The sequence below is a fragment of the Balaenoptera physalus genome (assembly GCF_965194825.1).
Source record: "Balaenoptera physalus genome assembly, chromosome: 7".
In the NCBI taxonomy this organism is placed as follows: domain Eukaryota; kingdom Metazoa; phylum Chordata; class Mammalia; order Artiodactyla; family Balaenopteridae; genus Balaenoptera; species Balaenoptera physalus.
The window spans coordinates 81,840,445-81,863,871 of NC_138886.1; the positions used below are offsets into that span (position 1 = coordinate 81,840,445).

The window sequence follows — 23,427 nt, forward strand, 5'->3', positions numbered from 1 at the left end:
CCTACGTGTCTATCAACTATTGAATGGTTAAAGAGGATATGGTACATATATGCAGTGGAATATTACTCAGCCATAAAAAGGAATGAAATTGGGTCATTTGTAGAGATGTGGGTGGACCTAGAGTCTGTCATACAGAGTGAAGTAAGCCAGAAAAACAAATATCGTATATTAACGCATGTATGTGGAATCTAGAAAAATGGTACAAATGAACCTATTTCCAGGGCAGGAATAGAGACGTAGACAGAAAGAACAGACGGGTGGACACAAAGGGGGAAGGGGAGGGTGGATGAATTGGAAAAAAAAAAAAAAGAACAGCAATCTGATGAGTGCAGGGACTAGTTTAACTTAACAGCCAAATATTTGATTCTATAGTTATTAAAAAATCAGTATAAGCTAAAAAAATTACTCTTAGCTCTAGGGAATGCAGTGTGTGCATTGTTAGATCAGAGATACATTTATACTCATCCAAAATAATGGAGAAATGTGCATCTCTGTGTGGCTTGAAAGTCGTTCCTAATTCTGTAAAATGCCTTTTTTAAGACCAAAAAATGATTAAAGCTCCTATTCCCTGAAGTACAAAATGAGACAAACTAGGTCAGTCAGAAAGAGATCTATAAAATTCTAAAGACATTCCTATTCTTCTGGAAAGCATTATATAATTTAGAATTCAAAGGATGCGATATTCATATAAGGCTCTTTCACCAAGAGCCAAGAGCCTCAGCTTAGCAATGAACTAGGACGCTCATTTTTTACTAATGTAGCAATTGGAAATACAGAATCAGGATTTCTAATGTTATTACATGTATTCCTTAATTTGCAAGTCTTTAATGTTACAGAAGATGAGTGAATAAAATGAAAAGTTAGAGGTCACATTTGTACCATACAATGAGATAGAATTCTTACCCACCAACACATTTGTTGAGAATGCCATGCGTTTAGAGATGATTTTTAAAAACAATGTAGATTTCATTATGTCTTTTAAGCTCTCAATTCATGTCTTCCAGTAATAAACAAATTATTAGTTAATTTTTATAAGATATTTACAATTGGCAAAAGGAATTTCCACAGACTATTCCAATATTTTGTTTGTTTTGAAACCTAAAAATTTCCAGGGCCCCATATAGAAGTATTTGTATGCCCCATTTGTTTTATGGATTCCGTTTCATGAAAGATTATTACAAAAATCTTGAATTTCATTCAAACAGCTCAGATTTCACTAGGACTAATAAAATAATTCTTGAAATATGGAACACTTGAAATGGTAACTTCAACTCTGGTAATTTCTGAAATGTTTTTATTTCCTTAGCTTGTATAATTCTAGTAAATGATGTTCCAAGGACAGAGGCCAAAATAACTGAAAGGTATTTCATTTAAGTTTTGCCAAATATTTTTTCTGAACTTTTTTATGAATTCTGAAGTACAAAGGAACTAATGTATTTTCTGCTATTTGAGAGGTCATGAAAACCTTGCAGGAGAAAAGAATCTGTGGAGTAACTAATGTGATAGTTCTGCCACTTTTCATAGATAAGGATGGATTTTTCTCCTTCCTGACAGGTGAATAAGGAAGACAGTGGAGAGGAGAGAGAGAAGGCAGAAAAATGGAGAGAGGCTGGAGCCGGCGAGGTGAAGGCTACTGCAGAGCCAGTGGAAGGACTTGTGAAAATGTTGTAAGCCCTTCCTAGGGTTCCCTGAAACTTTTTTTTTTTAAAAAAGAGCTCCTGACTTTATTTATTTATTTATTTATTTATTTGGCTGTGTTGGGTCTTCGTTTCCGAGCGTGGGCTTTCTCTAGTTGTGGCAAGTGGGGGCCACTCTTCATCGCGGTGCGCGGGCCTTTCACTGTCGCGGCCTCTCTTGTTGTGGAGCACAGGCTCCAGACGCGCAGGCTCAGTAGTTGTGGCCCACGGGCCTAGTTGCCCCGCGGCATGTGGGATCTTCCCAGACCAGGGCTCGAACCCGGGTCGCCTGCACTGGCAGGCAGACTCTCAACCACTGCGCCACCAGGGAAGCCCCCTGAAACATTTTTACTGGAGTTTATTTTGCTCACAAATGAACTAGCAGAGGCTGAGTTAATACTGACCGTGTGAGAGGGAGCAGGAGCCCATAGCTCCTGGGATAGCTAGTGGGAAGCAGCTGCATAGCAGCCGCATAGCACAGGGAGATCAGCTCGGTGCTTTGTGACCGCCGAGAGGGGTGGGATAGGGAGGGTGGGAGGGAGGCTAGAGAAGACAGGAGGGAACACAAGAGCATAAGTCCCACCCCAGAATTCGTCAAAATTGTGGGCATGGAATTTTGACAACCTTAAGCAAATGTTTACCTAGATCTTGGGAGTCAAAGAGCCTCTTCCAGAACAAGGGCTCTCTGTAAAACTAAATCACTAGTTCTCAAAGGACGGTTCCCAGACAAGCAGCATTAGCATCACCTGGGAAATTGTTAGAACTTCACCCCTGATCTATGAATCAGCAACTCCAGGGGTGGTGCTCACCAAGCGAACAAGCCTTCCAGGTGATCCTGATGCACAAAAAATCTGAAAACCATTGACCTGGAAAAAATGGTTCACAGCTTGGCCGCATATTAGTTTCACCTGTGACATGATGATTAAAAAAACTGATGCCAGAGAATCATTCTCAGTGATTCCACCAATATAAACAAATTATACTTCTAAGAAACAGATTCTTGAAAATAAGTCTATTGACAGAAATGTCAAAAATCTCTATTAAGAAACATTTTAAAATTGGTCTTCTGGTTGGATTTCCTAAAAATAATAATTCTGACTTAACAAAATCCATGTTCAGTATTATATGTATGCCTTCCAAAAGCATTAATTCTTCTGTCCATTTCAAACTCTTCTGTTAGGCTAGTTACTAGGCTTCAATACAAAAACTGGAGGACTGTAGGAAGACAGGTGAGAGGGGAGAATAGCAACAAAGTGAAGGAGAAGGCCTGCAGCAAACATGTTTCCACTTCCCCAGAACTGCTGTATAACGGGGTAGTCATCGATCTCGGAAGAGCATAAACAGAAACACAAGCTAGTCCCATAGAGATATGGCCACGCCAACATTAAAAGCAAAGTAAGTTTCAAATTTAAATCCTAAGTATTATCATCTTTGCTCCCCAGAAGCCAGACCCAGACAGTATATGTGGTCTGTGCACACTGTCAAAGATGACCCAGGTTAGAGATTTTGAACATTTCACATAGCATACCATGGAAGGTGCTTCTTAATGTTAACAGCGGCAAGGAAAAGCTTCCACAGACTTTCTCTAAGATAATTCTCCAAGTTCCCATAATGGTGAGAGCACATGTATCTAGTAAGAAGTCTATGCCTTTCAATGTTAAGACACATTATACATACACTAAACTCTCATTTCTGTCATCTTTAAAATGCAAATTTTCTCTAATTTCAAATTAATAACATACAGTTACTTAAATTTCATGGTAATATCCATAAATACTGAAATTCTGGGATCTCACTGGGTTCCAGTGAGTGATTAAACTGGTGCTACTGAAGAAATAAGTTTTCCGTGTACTAATAATGAAAACTCAAAATTCTTCATAATGGGTTTACTCAAACTAAGTAATACTAATAAATTTTTTCTTTCTTTTCAAAAATTCCTCTTTAAGGTCATGAAGAACCTAGGGGCAAGACGGGAATAAAGATGCAGACCTACTAGAGAATGGACTTGAGGACACGGGGAGGGGTAAGGGTAAGTTGGGACAAAGTGAGAGGGTGTAGTGTATATATGGACATATATACACTACCAAATGTAAAATAGATAGCTAGTGGGAAGCAGTCGCATAGCACAGGGAGATCAGCTTGGTGCTTTGTGACCAGCTAGAAGGGTGGGATAGGGAGGGTGGGAGGGAGGGAGACGCAAGAGGGAAGAGACATGGGGATATATGTATATGTATAACTGATTCACTTTGTTATAAAGCAGAAACTAACACACCATTGTAAAGCAATTATACTCCAATAAAAATGTTAAAAAAAATCCTTTTTAAAAGAAGAAAACCACCTTTCCTTAAAGCAGTAGCATGAGCTTTTATGTCCAATGAATAATACTTATTATTTGGAGTAAAGAAAAACTTAATATTATTATAAACAAATAATAATGCTTAACATGGACTACTGTCTTTGTGCCAGGACCCTAAATCTTTTCCTATGTGAACTCACTTAATCCCTATAACAATCCTAAGGTAGCTGCGATTATTTTCATCATCATGTTACTGATGAGGAAACTAAAGCACAGAGAGATTTAAGTGCCTTACCGAAGGTCACACAGCTAATAAAAGAGCTGGGGTTTGGACCAGGGAATTGGACACCAGAGTCCATACTCTAAACCAATCCTGCCTCTCCAGTGAATCAAATGATTCATATTACTTGCACAAGAATGAAATGAGTCTTTTCCTAAACATTTTACTTAGAAATCATGTTGCTTCACACAAAAAGTAATCTGCCTCTCATTCCCAATAGTCTGTTATTAAATGAATAGACATGACTCTGTTTTCGTATGATTGTTCTTATTCATTTCTGGGCCGAACCTAGATGTTAAAATAAAAGCTTCATGATTGCCCCACGGGATACAGACACAGATTTCTACTGAGTGTTTTCATGAGCACAAGATTGGAGTTTCATGTTTTCTTCTAGGAAAATAAATTCGCTGATGTGAGAAATGCAATGTCAGGACAGGTTTTATAATGCTGTAACATGTTTCTCTCAAATTATTCAACCACCGTTAGAAGTCCCCATCACTATTACTTTTAGAATAGAACATTCTTTTCTCTCATCATTGAGTAAATCCTGCTAAAATTAGCCAGGCTCTGCTCAAGAGGTACCACTGCTCCAAGAGTTGTAGTAAAACAATGACACAACAGCATGTCTGAGTGCCTGTCATATATTTACCTACTCGATCATCTCTCTATAAATTAAATTACTGAAGTACTGGCTTGGGTGCAGTAAACAATGCAATGTAACTGGTTTTGAATTCACATTTGAATCGAATGTTTGTAGTGAATGTTTTATTTAAGACATGGGAGTAAAATATAAATGGAAGATACTGAGGAAGGCTGAAGCAGATAATCCTCTAAGAGAGTACCAGGACAGCCAACAACAACAACAACAAAAAAATGGGGATGTTGCCATAGTTACCAGGAAACACACAGCCTATAATCTCAATGTCAGAAGGAAATTGCAAATGCAGCAAGGGACTTCCCTGGTGTCATAGTGGTTAAGAATCCGCCTGCCAATGCAGAGGACACGGGTTCGAGCCCTGGTCCAGGAAGATCCCACATGCCGTGGTGCAACTAAGCCCACGCGCCACAACTACTGAAGCCCGCGTACCTAGAGCCCGTGCTCCGCAACAGGAGAAGCCACCGAAACGAGAAGCCCGCGCACCGCTACGAAGAGTAGCCCCTGCTCGCCGCAACTAGAGAAAGCCCGCAACTAGAGAAAGCCCACGCTTGGGTCTAACGAAGATCCAACGCAGCCAAAAATAAATAAAAGTAAATAAATAAATTAAGAAAGAAAGGGAAAATGCCACAAAATAAGCTCTTAAGTCAGTGGTCATTCTTTCCTCTGTGCTTTAATTAGTGTGATCTTGGCCTTTGGAAACAAGCCAGAATGCAAAAAAAAAGTGTCTTCAGTTCTGCCTGTTGGCAACCTTCTATCCTTCTGAAGCTCTCTCTGGAGACTCTGTTGCATATCAGTGTAATTAGAGACACAGCCTCCTTCTGAAATGAAGATGATCTCCTAATTAGGGAATCGACCTGACCTGTCTATCATTCATGGAAGCCCAGCACCATCGGTAACACAGGAAAACTATGGTTCTAACTGAATCACCCTTTTGTCAGTTCTGCATTCACCCAAGGGAGTTACTTTTATCTCGTAGACAAAATCAGTAGTAAAAATCTAACAGTGACTTATCATTAGCCCCAGAATACCCCATATTGACTTTTTTCTTTATTATATTTTAGTAAGTTTATATGTATAGCAAGCTGATCAAAGGGACCATAACCACATCTTTACCCAGATAGTCACAGATGAAAGACAAAAAGAAAGGCAGAGAGAGAGAGAGAGAGGGAGAATTTCCATCTGTAATAGGGCTTAAACATAAATAACAAATTGGGCCTCAATTAAAATAGGCTTCAAGGCTATAATGAAGTAAATTTATTATGTCTTCCTTTCTATTTTTGTTCAATTTTTCTCATATAAAAGTTCGTAGGACTCAGAAGTTTACTCGGTCTACCAACTGCTGCATAAATGATAGAGATCATGGATGGAAGTATAACTAGAAAGAGGGATGACATTTGTGAAGTAGCAAAGAGGGGGGGCAGCATATCAGTTTTGTAAACCCAACAGAATTTCGTGAGCTCGGTGATCTGAAAGCATAGTGCTATGTATCTGCAGTAAATACATCTATGGTAAATGAGTGAAAAATACCCGAGTAGTTTGATTTCATGTCTCTTCAATATGGCTTGGTTTTTTTTTTTTCATTCAGATCCATTCCTGGACCCTGTATCTAATAGACACACAGTTCCACAGGAAGTAACTAAGTTCAATCACTTTCTTTCTTTTAGAACGTCAGTGGGTCGCAACTTAAACGCCTCCTTAGAGCAGATGAGTTCCATAAAGAGCTTTGTGTGTGACTCTCCTGAATTGATGAATGATTGTCTTACATATTATCTTTAATTAGAGATTTTCAAGTTTAAGAACTTTATGTTTTTATCATTGTGACATTTAAAAGCATGTATATTTTGTACATAATCATATATTCTACCTTAAAATATATTCAGTATATCAAGAAAACCCAAGAGAATTCACTGAAAAACTTTTCATAAAATGATATACTTGGACAAACACCCACAAAGTATTTTAAAGACCAAGCATTAATACCTGAACATTTTTAAAGAATATGTACAAATCTATGAAATAAGATGTATGTTTGAATAGTAAAAAGGGCAAAAAATCCATACATACACACACACACAAAATAAAAAATAAATCAAGAAATGCAAAATGCCATTAAGAATATTAAAAAAAAATAATGTCAAGAATCATCAGCAAAACAAATTAAAATAAGACACCCTCTACATAATGTTGGCTAAATATTTAGGAGAGCACTGGAGTTTCCAAAGGTGTGGCAAAATAGGCACTTCCATACATTACTATTGGAAGAATAAAGTATACAGCCTTTCTGAGGGCAATTTAGCAATATTCATTTGAAATCCTTTAAACTGTTCATTTTGTAACTTTTGAACTAGTAATTCTACTTCTAGGGCTTTATACAAATTAAATTTAAAAAATGTAAATATTTATGTGCAAGGATTTTTGTACTGTTGTATTTTTCATGAGTGAAATTAGAAGCAATCTGTGGGCTTCCCTGGTGGCGCGGTGGTTGAGAGTCTGCCTGCCAATGCAGGGGACACGGGTTCGAGCCCTGGTCTGGGAGGATCCCACATGCCGCGGAGCGACTGGGCCCGTGAGCCACAATTACTGAGCCTGCGCATCTGGAGCCTGTGCTCCGCAACAGGAGAGGCCGCGATAGTGAGGGGCCCGCGCACCGCGATGAAGAGTGGCCCCCGCTCGCCGCAACTAGAGAAAGCCCTCGCATAGAAACGAAGACCCAACACAGCCATAAATTAAAAAAAAAAAAAAAAAAAGCAATCTGTATGTTCTATATGTTCAACAATAGGATAATATTTAAATAAATTATATCAAATTTCTATAATGGACTAGCAAGCAAGCATCAAAACAGTGTTTTTGAAAAAATGATGAATAATAAGAACATGGTATAAGTTTAGATGGAAAAGAGACAGATACAAAACTATATGTACAGGATGAGCCATATTTAATTGTACTGTAATAATTCCATATCTTAATTTCATTATAATAACCCCAAAATGTTTTATTTGATAATGAAGATCCTAAATCAGTGGTCGACACACTTTTTCTTAAAGGGCCGGATTGTAAATAGTTTAGGCTTTGCAGGATTTAGTTTGTATTTGATCACAGGCTAAGAGGAAAAATCAAAGGTATAATAGAGGTTTTTATATAACCATTTAAATTATAACAATTTAAAGTTGTAAAAACCATTTTTAGCTTGTAAGTCATGACCACCTAGAGGGGTGGGATAGGGAGGGTGGGAGGGAGATGCAAGAGGGAGGGGATATGGGGATATATGTATATGTATAGCTGATTCACTTTGTTATAAAGCAGAAACACACCATTGTAAAGCAATTATACTCCAATAAAGATGTTAAAAAAAAAAATAACAGGCGGCTGACTACAATTTTCCAATCCCCGTCTTACATTAACTAACTTGGTAAGTTCTCAAGTTGCTTTCTGGTTTAAAATGTCCTATTCAGTAGGTGGGAATATCTGCCCTAGGCACCTTGCAGGTGTGATATATATTATATCACAATGTGGAAGAATTTGCTCTCACCTGGAGTCCCTTTTCCTTTTTTCTGCCTACCTAAATCCTACCAGTCCTTCAAGGACTGAGGTTAAACCCACTCCTAAAGCTCCAGCAATCTCTTTTTTCTTCAAAGCATGTGCATGCCATTTAGATTTCTGCATGTGTGTGTGTGACATTTTTTTCTCAAATTAGATGATAAGTACCTTGAGGGAAGAACCTGTCTTGGACATTGTTTTCTATCCCTCACTATAAATAGCTCATCATAATTATTTTGAATTTATTATATATTTAAAATATATCAATTAAATGAAATAACAGGAACTGTACTGTTGCATCTATTCTAGAATACTCAGCTTTTGTGATTCCACAAAGAAGACTTCACAACAAAGCAGTCTTTTATATGAAATATTTAAAAGATATATACCAATAACAACAAATAGGTACAAGAACATCATTTAACTTTCCAGGAAGGTAAAATGCTTCCAGTAAACCACAGCTACCACCATGCCCTCCCACTTCACTGCAAACTAAAAATAGTAATAGTAATAATACCTAGAAGCCGGGGAGTCCATTGACTTCTTATAATCATAGGGAGTTGATTGTCTATATATTCAGTTATTCTAAACTACTATCATTTACAGATATAAAATCTCAATTTTCATGAGATAAAATCATTTAAGCCTCATTAAAAGAAGCTGCAGGCCTTTCTCACCTTCTGAGATGGCCCACACTCTGTGGAGTGTATTTCTCTCTAAATAAATCCACTTCTTACCTATCAAAAAAAAAAAAAAAAAAAAAAAAAAAGAAGCTGAAAAACTTCAAACAGTAATTAATATTGTGCATCTGACCCTGCATACATTCCAAACCAATACCTCCTCTATGTTTCTTATGTTTCTTATTTCATTACTAGACATTATTACACAGATACAAAGACAGAGAAAGAGCTGCCCTAGATGGAAGCCAACAATCTTTTATCATCTAATCCTAGATATGAGATACTGTCACTTCTGCTGTATTCTGCAGGTCACACAGAGCAAGGCTAGTACCTTGTTGGCAGGGACTACACAGGGTATGAATAACAGGTGCTGGGGACTATTGGGGGGGCTATCTTGGAAGCTGGCAACCATAGAGAGTAACTGCGATAGAATAGCAGTCACTTAAAGAAAGTATTTTGTTACATCCCTTGATCTTCCTGGGGCCAGGAACCCAATAAGAAAGAAGTAGGTATATCTGACTATCAAGGGGTGGGTATTGCAATAGAAGCCAGATTACAGGGGGGAGTAGCCGGAACACTGAAGACAAAAATCAAAAAGTCACTCTGTTATGAACTGAATTATGTCCCTGCAAAATTCATACGTTGAAGCCCTAACTCCCCATGAGATGGTATTTGGAAATGGGGTGTCTGGGTGGTAAATAGTATTAGGTGAGGTCACGAAGGTGAGGCCATCATGATAGGATTAGTGCCCCTATAAAAAGAGACACCAGAGCGTTGGTGTTCTCTCTCTCTCTCTCTCTCTCCTGCCACCTCCCCCCAAGCCCCTTTTGAGACTACAGCACAAAGGCTGCGATCTGCAAGTCAGGAAGAGAGCTCTCACCAGAACACAACAAAGTCGACACCCTGATCTTGAACTTCCCAGCTTCTAAAACTGCGAGAAATATATTTTATTGTTTTCTGGTACCCAGTCTATGGTATTTTGTTATAGCAGCCTGAGCAGACTATTCACACCCTAAGTTATAAGGTCAGGGAGCAGTGGTTCTGGTTATACCATTTCTTGGCTTTCTAGAGGTGAGAAGGATTTGAAATAAAACAAAAAGAGTATATTTCTAGAAACTCCAAGAGATGGTAAAATGTCCGTCAATAGAGGAATGACTCGAACCCATGTCCCCTGCACTGGCAGGCAGATTCTTAACCACTACGCCACCAGGGAAGCCCTGTTGAACAGTTTTATGTAGACATAGTTTTATTTGTCCACAAGACTTTTATATGTGTCATGAAACAAAATGTTAGCTTTATCTCTGGGTGGTGGTATTATCTGTGAAACACTACCTCTTGATGGGATTACTGAGATTATCAAATGAAATAACATATGTTCATATTTTACATTCAAAAATTTTATTCCAACACTTTCTACATATTAGACACAGTGCCAGGTAGTAAGTTCAAGAAAAAAAAATCCCTGCTTTAATTTTACTGATTATCTACTTGTTGAATTAGACATTAATCAAATTATCATATAAATTAACTGCAATGAGTATAAGAGATATCTACAGTTCAGTTTGGGAGCATATAACAAGTGCCTAACAATCTAGCACACAGTAGATGTGCAGCCCATGTTTGTGTTGGCTTTTCTTCCCCTCTTTCTGACACACAACCTACTTCTCTTTCTAGGAATTGTATTACTTCTCAAAGGAATCCAGAATAGATTTGTTACAATTTCCTAAAGTAATTACAAAAAAATAAAATAAAATAGAGGAATAATAAAACGAGTTTCAAGTCAAGACATTGGAGCAATCTTGTCTATTGAGTGCTAATGACATCCAGTTTCTAAATCTCAAACATTTAGTCTTGTAATTAGTGCACAGCTCAGGTGAATGAGTACTAAAGTACCTGCTCCTGGTACCTTATTATCTGTAAAGAATAGGTCAAAGTGCCAAGCTAATGAATATGCAAATATGGCTTACAAATCTGTGTGAAAGCCTGGGTTTAGACTGTTCCTGACCACTCACAGGCCACTAAGCCACTTGACTCAATATCATCGCAAAGATGTGGGTAGCCCCATGGGTCACAGGTAGGACCACAGAGGAGATTATGTGTACACCATAGCACTCTTCATAATACTCCATAATTCCCTTCATAATACTCGCCATCATTTGTAATTACATATGCCTTGGGTTTGCTCCTATGATTATTTGGTTATGCCTACTCTCCTTTTTTAAATTTTCTGCATAGCACTTTTCACTAGTTGATGTTTTTTTCTTTTTTCCTTCATCGCTGAAGGGAAGGAAGAAGAGGTGAGACAAGAAGTGGGTGGGTTCTATCAAGGAAATTTGTTCCTCTCCCATTAAGTTCCTGAAAAAGGAAAAGACTCCAAGAGTGAGAGGGCTGCCCCGCTACTTTAGACTTTGGGGTCAGAAAGACCTATCTAACGGGTGACATTTAAGCTAAATAATCTTTAGAAGACATCCATACAAAGATTGAGAAAGCCAATTCCTGGCAGTGGAACTAGATCGTGGAAAGACCCTATGGTGATGAATGGGCTTAACTTGTTTTAGAAATTTAAGAAGCATCATTAAATGAGAGACTAGAGGGAAAAGGGAAAATTGGTATTAAGTGAGTTCAAAGAAATGTATCTTATAGGGTCATATAAAGCTGGGAAAGAAATTCATTCGTTTGCTTTGTACTAAATGCAATGAGAAGCCCTGTACTATTTCTCATCAAAGGAGTCTTCTTTATATTTTGTAAAAATCACTTTTGCTGCTGTGCAGTGAACAATTTATAGAAGGGTTCAAGTAGAAATAGGGGTCACCAATCAGAAGATTCTTACATTTGTCAAAGCCAGACGAAACAGGATTTGGACAAAAGCAGATGATCTGGAATATGTTTTGGAGGAAGAGTGAGAAGTATGTACTGATGCCTTTGAGATGAAAGATGTGAACAGAAACACATTTTTTTTTTTTTGCTTGAGATATTTTTTATTTTTATTTTTAAATTTTTTAACATCTTTATTGGAGTATAATTGCTTTACGATGGTGTGTTAGTTTCTGCTGTATCACAAAGTGAATCAGCTATACGTATACATATATCCCCATATCCCCTCCCTCTTGCATCTCCCTCCCACCCTCCCTATCCCAACCCTCTAGGTGGTCACAAAGCACCGAGCTGATCTCCCTGTGCTATGCGGCTGCTTCCCACTAGCTATCTATTTTACGTTTGGTAGTGTATATATGTCCATGCCACTCTCTCACTTTGTCCCAGCTTCCCCTTCCCCATGTCCTTAAGTCCATTCCCTATGTCTGCATCTTTATTCCTGTCCTGCCCCTAGGTTCTTCAGAACCTTTTTTTTTTTCTTTTTAGATTCCATATATATGTGTTAGCATATGGTATTTGTTTTTCTCTTTCTGACTTACTTCACTCTGTATGACAGACTCTAGGTCCATCCACCTCACTACAAATAACTCAATTTCGTTTCTTTTTATGGCTGAGTAATATTCCATTGTTTATATGTGCCACATCTTCTTTATCCATTCATCTGTTGATGGACACTTAGGTTTCTTCCATGTCCTGGCTGTTGTAAATAGTGCTGCAATGAACATTGTGGTACATGACTCTGAATTATGGTTTTCTCAGGGTATACGCCCAGTAGTGGGATTGCTGGGTCATATGGTAGCTCTATTTTTAGTTTTTAAAGGAACCTCCATACTGTTCTCCATAGTGGCTGTATCAATTTACATTCCCACCAGCAGTGCAAGAGGGTTCCCTTTTCTCCACACCCTCTCCAGCATTTATTGTTTGTAAATTTTTTGATGATGGCCATTCTGATCCGTGTGACATTCTATAAGTTTTGGTATGTTGTGTTTGCATTTTCCTTGATCCCAAAGTATTTTCTAATTTCCACTGTAATTTCTTCTTTGACCCATTGATTCTATAGTATTGTTTAATACTATTTATAAATACACATATTGATTTAATTCCCTTTGTATGGGCTTTACTTTTTCGTTTCTTTACATGTCATGTAATTTTGGTTAACAACTGGACATTTAAAATAATATAATATGGCAACTCTGAAAATTAAATTCTCCTCCTCCCCAGAGTCTGTTGTTGTTGCTGTTTATACTTCTTATTGGTGTTTGTTGTTTAGTGACTTCTCCGAACTAATTCTTTAAATTCTGTATTCTTTATCATATGCAGCTGCGAAGTCTCTGCTCAGTTAGTTTAGTGGTTAGCCAATGACTGGACAGAATGTTTCCTAAATGTCTGGAACCATTACATTCTCCAAGGGACTCCCTATGCCTTCTACATTCAGCCAGGTAGTTTCCAACTCTGCCTTAGCTTTCACTTCATATTTTCACAGAGCCTCAAGGTCAGCCAGTGGTGAGTATTATGGGCCTTCTCAGGTATTTCCTGAGTATGCACATAGCTTTACACATATACATCTCATTCCTCAGCTCTTCCTTTTGACCTTTCTGGTTAGCGTCTTATTTGTGTCAGCTGTTCTCCACTGCCTCAAGCAGCTGTGCTGTTAAAATATTTACCAAATGCTCCCTGAGGAGAAGCTTTTAGCACCCAAGTTTGAATGAGACAAAATAAAGACAAACCTTTTGACTGAGGTCTTCCAGGGAACCACTAGACAGGTGAAATAATGACAGTTCTTTGGGAATGAGGGCCTGTCTGCTTCTTCTAGTACCAGGAATGTGGATTGTTGTTTTTAAGGTGATGACTGAGCTGGGGAGGGGGAATTGGACTTGGGTAAGTTAAAACACTACAAAGCTCACTGTTGCTACAGAGATTCAGCTGTTTTGTTTTGTATAAATGTGTCCAGGGTTGCTTCCAGTCAGAGTTCTGAAAAAGTTGATTCTGACAATTTTTGCCAGTTTTTTCATTGTCTTGATGGAGGGGCACATTTTTGAAGGTCTCTACTCTGCGATTTTCACTGATGCATCTTGGAAAACTTCAGTTATGAAAATCTTCAAATGTGGCGCAAACTATTTCCCTCCAAATGCCAGGTAATAAGATGTTCTAGCATGAGATGGCATTTTGAAAGCATATCTACAGGTTGATAGCTCCATGAATGTTACTGATGTTTTACCCAAAAAAAAGTCTCATAATCAAGTAAGTTGTATAACATTAGGTTGAACAATGTTTAGCAAATGTCCTCATTGTGGAATGTTTCACTGATTTTGATATGCAAGTCATCTATCATAAATCTCTATGAAGAAGATAATGTGCTACATTTTTTTGAATGTACTTAAAAATAAACTATTTTTCCCACAGGTGCTTTGTGGGACTAATGTTCTAAAGATGAATTGAAACACACTGAGATGTCATTCCTGTTCTCTAAGATTCTATAGTCTAGATTTGTACCACATAATATCAAAGGCGTTAGCCATATGTTCCTCTTGATCACTTGAAATATGGCTGGTCTGAATTAAAATGTGCTGTAAGTATAAGATACACACTGGATTTTGAAGACTTAGAATAAAAAAATTTTTAATTGATTACATGCTGATATGATAATATTTTGAATATATTAACTTTAAATAAAATTAGTATTAAAATGATTTTTGCCTATTTCTTTTTACTTTTCTAATGCAGCTACCAGAAAATAAAAAATTATACATGTGGATTGGTTTCTAAATCTGTTGGAAAGCACTGTCTAGACCCTTCCTGGGAATATCTTGTCATTATCTGAAACCAGTTTATAAACCCTTATCTTGTTTATCACGCTAGAAAGTTACAGGTTTATTTTAGCTCTTAAAGTTGGGTATGGACAGTATAAAAGAGACATAGCGAGTCATTATATTTCCTTAATACTGAGATTTCTTTTTAAAGAATCCTGATAATTAGCGAACGTGACCAAAACGTAATGAAAGTATTTAAAAAGGAGAATCTGGCTAGTGGTTACCTCCCATCTGGGGCTGGCACTTCTAAACATTAAATGGGTCAATTATACCTGATTATACATTGCTGTTTGAACAAGGGCTCTGGCTGATAAACATTACTTACAAGAATGACATGCACCCTGACAATGATACTCACAATTGCTTGTTTCTTACATTGTACATTTGACTTTACTTAACATTTTAGTGGAGGTAGCCCCATGCCCAAGCATAAATGAGAATCTCCCTCAGATGGGTAAATGTAGGGCCCTTTGAAATGACTCAAGCCTCCATCAGTCTATTAGTTCCAATATCCTGGGGAAGGGAGATAATGATTTGAGAGTTTAGAAAGAAATGCTGACTTGGGGGGAAAGGAAGATGACGGTTCAGGAACCATGATTTGACAGGTGTCAGAACCAGCTGTAATCAGTCAACCAATACCCTGTGAGGTAGCTGTGTAAGGGAACTGAAGGAACTAAACACCAATTGGTACAATCTTGAGACCCCAGTCTTGGGGCACGCTGCATCAAACTGAGGTATTCAGACTATTCTCCCTCAAAGAGCCCAGTTGGCTTCAATGGAGATCTAGTTCCCTAAGTATCACTGCATCAGGGGACCCTGGAATCTATTGAACCATGAAGGATGACTTTTAGCATCTCCCTTTGTGGCAGCAGGAAGCAAGGGCAGTAGTGGACTCATGAGTTTCTAGTCTCCTCACTTGGGTGAAGCTGGATAGACCCTCCCTCCTCTTGCGACTGTGTAAGCCTCCAGGGTCCCAGTATAATTTAGCGAAGGGGCAGACCAAAGAGGAAGAAAATAGATTTCCTATAAATGAAGCAGGAATTGCTTAAATGAGCAATTAATTAGAAAAGTAAATAATTATTAGCATATTATAATTCCAAGTTTGTGTAGTAGTTCATACCAGACTATATACAATATATCATTGCTATATATCCCTCTTGGCAAACAACTTTCCCCTCAGTTGATTGGATAAATCTCCATTCATATTTTCATTTAGCATCTATAGAGATTCCTTTTGGCCCATCATATCATAATCTACATTACAGACTCACAGGTGCCCTTAAAATGATAAGCTGAAATGGATAAACTCATGATTCAAGTTCTTAAACTGGATAAAAAAGGATAATCTGCAAAATTCCTACCTTCTTTTGCTTATCCCTGTAGAGCTTAGGTCCAGATACTTGAGCTGGTGGCAGCTTCTTGCCAATGCATGGATTCCTGCCTTAGTTATCTTTTGACATCCACTCACATCAGGATACCTGTAGAGTTTAATTTAAAAGGATTTAGTCGGGGCTTTTCACAAATTGGCACACTCCGTTACCCTTCTCCTAGCTAGCAGGACAACAGTTGGTGCACTTTTATGTGGAGAAACATTAGCTTCATATTTAACTAACTAGCTGAGAGGAGAGGCCATTTCAATGGAATTTGCTGCTATAAAGAAGACACATATGCTTCAAATCACATTGTGCATTGCCCCAAGTCTCAGTTTCCTAAATAGAGAAAGGGCTCTGTCTTCTGTGCTCCCCACATCTACATGGTTAAGTACCATGAGCTCTAAGCATTTAAACAAGTTTAGCCTTATCTAGATTTTCACAGAATGTTGTGATCATGAGAGTTATTTTAAAAAGGTGTTAAAGGGACTTCCCTGGAGGTCCAGTGGTTAGGACTTTGCCTTCCAATGCAAAGGGTGCGGGTTTGATACCTGGGTGGGGAGCTAAGATCCCACATGCCTCTTGGCCAAAAAACCAAAACATAAAACAGAAGCAATATTGTAACAAGTTCAATAGAGACTTTAAAAATGGTCCACATCAAAAAAATCTTTAAAAAAAAAGGTGCTAAAGACAATATAAATGAGATTTCCATGATCAGAGTTCAAATAAAGTTCTAGTGTTTTTGCTGCTTTCGTTTAAGTATTTTTAAATATCAAAATCAAAAAATAGAATAAAGACTTTTCTAAACGAAAAACTGTTTGAGAAATCATTGGCAAATTTTTGCAAGAGCAAAAATAGCTTCAGCTTTCAGAATAGAGAAGAACTTGTACATAAACATCTACACAGACATAATAATAACAGTAACTATATTATTAACTTTTTATTGTTTCTATTATTTATATTTTATATTATTAATCCCCTTTTTCCTTCCATCTCTAAAATCACCGTGTGGAGTCAGTTAACAACCCTTCAAGCTTATGAGACAAACATCACCTCCAGGGTCTTCTCCTCTAAGGCCTTATTTCCAGAAGGCACCACACCTTACCTGCCTTGCTTCTCGAAGGAAGCAAATACCCATCTCTGAAAGCCTCTGCTTGGCTTGGCTGGGAGCCGTGGGTAGGAGCCTGTAACACGGGGTGCACTGCTGGCAGCAGGAATGGCATTGCTTGCCTGTTACTCCTTTTCCCTTCTTCTGAAGGAAAGAGGACATGCTTGGGAAGTGGAAAGTTCACCAGATGAGCTCAGGTGCTGGAGTCATAACTGCTGGCTTTGTGTCCTTGTGCTATGATGCATTCCATGACATTCACCCCCTTTCCTCTTACAATACAAACTTTCATAGAACCAGGATACCCCTAACTATGTATGTTGCACATTAAATATTAAAAGTTTTCCTATTTAGGAAAAAATAGCATAGGATGTGCAGCCAGATGACTTGATAGGGAGGCCTACACGCCATTTACTAATTAGGCAAATTTGGACAAGTTACTGAATTCCTCTGATCCCCAGTTTCCCTTGGGAAAAAAATAAACGGGAACAACTGCTTAACATTTAGAGTTATTATTGTGATTAAACATATGTCTCTGTGAAAGAGATATATTGCTAATCAAATAGAAGGCAATATTATTCAAGAGGTGGGATACTGATGGATTTCCCAGCTGTTACTCTATCTCTCATGTTTTCAGGAGTGGTGGCGGTTACTATTTTCTGCAGTCTTTGATGCTACTGCTGGTGTCATTTGCCTTTCCAAAGTTCTCTTCCATGAGTGAGAGACTTGTTTGGAGTGGGTGTCACCCAGTTGCTGATACTCATTCTGTGTGGTGGGGAGAGCACTTGTTAGTCAGATGACCTGGGATCTAATCCCAGCCCTGCTGTTACAAAGTTGTGTGAGTTTGGGAAAGTCATGGCATCTCTCTGGTTCTTGATAACATCCTTATTATTTAAACAAGTGTTTGGATTAGGGGATCTTTAAGGTTTTCTTCAGCTCAAAAATTCCAAGTCTATAATTTATTTAGACTTTACAAGGCAAGTTATTGATACCTTCTGACTTTTAGATGCCTCAACTATAGAATGGGCAGTGACCTTTTTTTTTTTTAATGGCCACAAAAGTTTTTGATATTCTTCCCATTGAGAGTTGAGATCTATGTGCCCTCCCCTATCAAACTGGGCACACTTGTTACTACTTCAATCAATACAGTTGAGAGGAAATGAAACTACATGAATTCTGAAGCTAGTTCATACAGCATGATGTAGTTTCCTTCTTGTTTCCTGGGACACTCATGCTGGAGACCTGAGCTGCCATGTAAGGAGTTTTACTATCCTGAGGCCTCCATGTTGTGAGGAAGCCCAAACCATAAGGAAAGGTCATCTGTGGGTTCTTCAGTTGATACTATCAGCTGAGTCCAGAGTTCAAGTCACCCCTGTCCAGATGCCAGACATGTGAGTCAAGGAACCTCCAGATGATTCTAGACCCAGCCTTTGAGTCTTCCCAGCTGAGGCCCCAGACATGGAGGAACAGAGACAAGCTATCCCTCCTATGCACTGTCCAAATTCACAAACCGCACAATCTGTCTAATGAAATGGTTACTTCACACCACTGAATTCCAGGATGGTTTTCATATGCAGCAACAGCCAACAAAACAGAGGCTAATAACACTAGATTGTATAAATATACAAAGTTTTCCCCATTGTCTTTGCAGTTCTATAATTTGGGATTAAAAGCTCTGTAATTTTGGGGCAAAGTATCATGAAATGGGAATTAACTAAGCAACTAGTGCTGTGGCTCAGACCCATTAGAACACCACCTTTCAAATGCTATGTCTTTCTCTGGAGAATGCTCGTGGGTACGTGGGCTTCTGTCATGGAGTGCATTTCCTCTGAGACCACTCTGCCTTCCCTTACCTCTTCACACTGTCCCAGCTCTTGCTTATTTTTGATGGTGAAAGAAAGAAGTGGTAGAACTATTTATTGATATTTTGGCCCCTTAGGAATTCAGAATGGTCACATTTCTGTTGTTGAAATCATGTCCTAAATTGGTCCTTCCAAAAAATCTTTGGTCAAACGAATTCTCACACGTCCCCAAATCATGCCTCCATTCCTTTCTGTTTGATTCTATTCCAGTCAGTGATGATGGGTCAGGTCACCCCACAGAATGATGCTGGCTGCTCTGCCAAAGACACAAAAATGTATCAGGCAGAATCCCGGCTTCTAATTCATTCCTCCGTTGACGCAAGTGTATTGGTTATTCCAGTGGTTTAAATAAAGAAAAGTCAAAAGACCAGAGCCACAGGCCTAAAGAGTTATGTAACTACTTTCCTGGGGTCTGGTTAGGATCCCACGGAGGAGGAAGTACCTGAGGGTTCGTAGATGGGTGCTGATTTCCACCAAGCTCAGGTCGGTTACCTGACAGCAGGAGCTGAGGACCAGACTGTCCAGTTTAGGACACTGTGACGATAAGATGGACGATCTGATCCCTCACCTACAGGAGGAAGCAAATAGAATTTGTTTTCAAGCACAGGTCTCTTTTCACAGAGAAGGTGGGGCAATGAATCAAGGGTGTTAGAAATTAAAACGTTCATTTTTTTCCATCCGTGTTATAATCATCATCATCATATTAGTAGTTTTCATTTGAGGACTGCCTAAGGTGTGTCTGATTCTGAGCTAGGCATTTTACATGCGTTAGCTCTAAACCTTGACATAGTCCTACAAAATAGATGTTAATATCCCCATTTTACAAGTAAGGAAATTGTGGGTATGGGAAGTAATGTCTTGTTGAGGCTGTCCCTATGTACAAAGTGAAGGTAACAGTCAAATCTAGAGGTGAGGGTTCCAAAGCCCATACCTTTTCCAAAGCATTTTCAGTTGAGAAGTAAACTGGTAAGAGTTAGTCATCTGATGCAAGCGCCCAGGTTCTTTATTAATAAAATCTGCAAGTAAGAGAGACCTTGATAAACTAATGATGTAAAATGGAATTAGCTGTAAGATTCTAAAATGAATGAAAAGTTTAGGCCTCATAGGTTGAGCTTTAAATTATTATTAGAATGAAACAAGTTATGAAACACTAAGAAATTGATATGCTATAAAGAATCAAAATGTACCAAACTGGAACCTAATAAATGTAGGAAAATCAAATCTAATCTATGGTTAACCCCAAGATTTTATATGAGTTTTCTGCATATTTTAACCACTGCTCATTTAGTTTTTATTTTTGACCATCAAGTTAATGACTATATAGTACTCTATTAACAGAAAGATTTTATTTATCTCCCTAATCTCATCATTATATAAAAAAATCATTAATAAGCACCTAATTTTAATTAGGATGGTGCTAGGCATTGAACACAGACCCAATTATTTCCTTTCACCATTTATAATAGAGCAGGATCTTGGAAGCCCTATTTCTTTATATACATGTGCACGTACAAACCCACAAAGAAGGGAAAATCAAGTGCTCTATATCCTTCACCCATCCTTATATCTCTATCTCTGTCATTACATTTTCTGTATCTATGTTCCATCATCTATTCATCTATGTATATATTATAATTAGCTGTAATATTTATTCTCTTTACCCATTATAGTCTGATTTAAGTGCACATATATACTTATACTGTCTATATAAGGGAGTACAAAAGCTCATTTTTCAAACCTTGACTCCATCTAGACCACAAAGGCTACATTCTCAGGAGCAAAGAAAGCATGCCCTTCTTCCACGGTGACTCTCTTAAGAACTTATTGCAAAGCTTCACATTCAGGGAATATCATAAAGGGTCTTTGACTTTCCAGGACATGAAAAGATGGAAAATCACAGGAGAGACCCTGTCCAGGATACCATGTTATACTAAGTTATTTTTTCACTCAGGTGATCCACACTTTAAGGAAATTTCATATGAAGAAAATGTCAAACTCTTTCAGAATCTGAATAGACACTTTCCAAAGAAGATATACAGATGGCCATGAAAGATGCTCAGTACCATTAATCATCAGGGAAGTGCAAATCCAAACCACAAAGAGATATCACTTCACATCTGTCAGAATGGCTATATCAAAAAGACAACAAATAAGAAGTACTGGTGAGAATGTAGAGAGAAGGCAACCCTCATGCACTGTTGGTGGGAATGTAAATTGGTGCAGCAACTATGGAAAACAGTATGGAGATTCCTCAAAAAATTAAAAATAGAACTACCATATGATCCAGCAATCTCTCTCCTGAATATTTATCCAAAGAAACTGAAACACTAATTAGAAAAGATATGCACCCTTATGTTCACTGCATTATTTAAAGTAGTAAGATATGGAACAACCTAAGTCCCATCAATAGATGGGCTGGATAAAAAAAGATGTAGGGCTTCCCTGGTGGCGCAGTGGTTGAGAATCTACCTGCTAATGCAGGGGACACGGGTTCGAGCCCTGGTCTGGGAAGATCCCACATGCCACAGAGCAACTAGGCCCGTGAGCCACAGCTACTGAGCCTGCGCGTCTGGAGCCTGTGCTCCGCAGCAAGAGAGGCTGCGATAGTGAGAGGCCCGCGCACCGCGATGAAGAGTGGCCCCCGCTCGCCACAACTAGAGAAAGCCCTTGCGCAGAAACGAAGACCCAACACAGCCAAAAATAAATAAATAAATAATAAAAATAAAGGAATTCCTTTTAAAAAAAAAAAAGATGTATATATATATATATATATATATATATATATATATATATATATACACACACACACAATAGAATATTATCCAGCTATAAAAAGAATGAAATCTTGCCATTTGTGACAACATGGATGGACCTAGAGGGTATTATGCTAAGTGAAATAAGTTAGAGAAAGACAAATACTATATGATTTCACTTATATGTGGAATCTAAAAAACAAAGCAAGTGAACAATATAACAAAACAGAAACAGAGTTATAGATACAGAGTACGAACAGGAGGTTGCCAGAGGGGAGAGAGTGGGAGGAGGAGAGAAACAGCTGAGGGAAATTAAGAGATACAAACTCCCAATTGCAAAATAAATGAATCACAGGTATGAAATGTACAGTGTGCGGAATATAGTCAATAATTGTTTTTTAAAAAAGTAAAACTTACAGAGTAGGCAAATTGGGAAGTAGTTATTCATTTAACAGATAATTCCAGGCAAATTTCCTAAATATAACAACCTCTTACTATGCATTCAAAATGAGAATTGATTCACACACTTTCAGTTGACACATAATTTACTGTGATATAGCCTTCATAGCCTGGTTTTAACCCAATCATTAAGTTAACAAAAATTTACAGAGCACTGGCCACGTATCAGGAACTGCGCTTTGCTTCATGATCAACACTTAGAGCCCCAAAGACCTTTTGGGGCTGGGCTCCAAATCTGTGCTCTTGCATGTCTGTCTTAGTGCCAGAATCTACAGAATCCCCATTTGAATATATAAATCAGAGAGTGCTTAGATTAATAACAAAGGAAACTCAAATACGATAGTAATACAGCATTTATTAAATTAGACTCAAATAATTTAAGCAATAGGCTCTGCCCTTGTATGGCATCCATCATCTTATTTAGGATATTGAGTAATCCAACATGGTACATATAATGCTAATTTAGGAGTTCTTCATGGATTAGAAGTGAATGCCTAGAAATTGAGTAAGATTAAGCTACTGCTGTTGTGTGAGTTTGCTGTTCTGAGTGAAAAGAGGCTAAGAATGAAAGCTGATTTCTTCCCAAAATTTTGAGTTTGTGAAAGACTTCCCCAAACATACCTAAACACTTCGTCAAGCAAGCTAAGAGCAGACTGTCAACTTCTAAAGAAGAATTCCTTTCAAAGACATGACATTTTGATTAAAAAGAAGAAATGTAGTATTGTTCTTCTCTCAATAATTCATTCAGTTTAAGGCAAGAACACTTCAGAGCCCAAGATGAACCTAGTAGAAGAGAAAACGGAGAACATAAAAATTGTAATTCAACTGCTTATGTCAGAACATCTTTTCACTGGCTCCTAATCAACCAGTATCAAAAAGCATGATAACAGGCTTCCCTGGTGGCGCAGTGGTTGAGAATCTGCCTGCTAATGCAGGGGACACGGGTTCGAGCCCTGGTCTGGGAGGATCCCACATGCCGCGGAGCAACTGGGCCCGTGAGCCACAACTACTGAGCCTGCGCGTCTGGAGCCTGTGCTCCGCAACGAGAAGCCGCGACAGTGAGAGGC

At 38.3% G+C, this 23,427-nt stretch overlaps 2 protein-coding genes across 2 annotated transcripts in view; one reads left to right on the forward strand and one right to left on the reverse strand.

Annotated features, from left to right (window-relative positions):
- The window catches only part of LOC309664475 (uncharacterized protein), a 125,039-nt gene extending 122,929 nt beyond the window's left edge, over positions 1 to 2,110 (forward strand). Inside the window, exon 3 of the mRNA XM_082469992.1 lies at positions 1,555 to 2,110. Coding sequence (XP_082326118.1) covers positions 1,555 to 1,562 — 8 coding nt within the window. The 3' untranslated portion in view covers positions 1,563 to 2,110. The remainder of the gene's footprint in view (positions 1 to 1,554) is intronic.
- The window catches only part of RASEF (RAS and EF-hand domain containing), a 124,247-nt gene extending 104,537 nt beyond the window's left edge, over positions 1 to 19,710 (reverse strand). The window contains exons 1-2 of the mRNA XM_082469641.1: positions 19,591 to 19,710; positions 16,173 to 16,289 (exon numbers count right to left, since the gene is read on the reverse strand). The gene's annotated coding sequence lies outside the window, so the exon portion shown is untranslated. The remainder of the gene's footprint in view (positions 1 to 16,172; positions 16,290 to 19,590) is intronic.
- Positions 19,711 to 23,427: the final 3,717 nt, after the last annotated feature.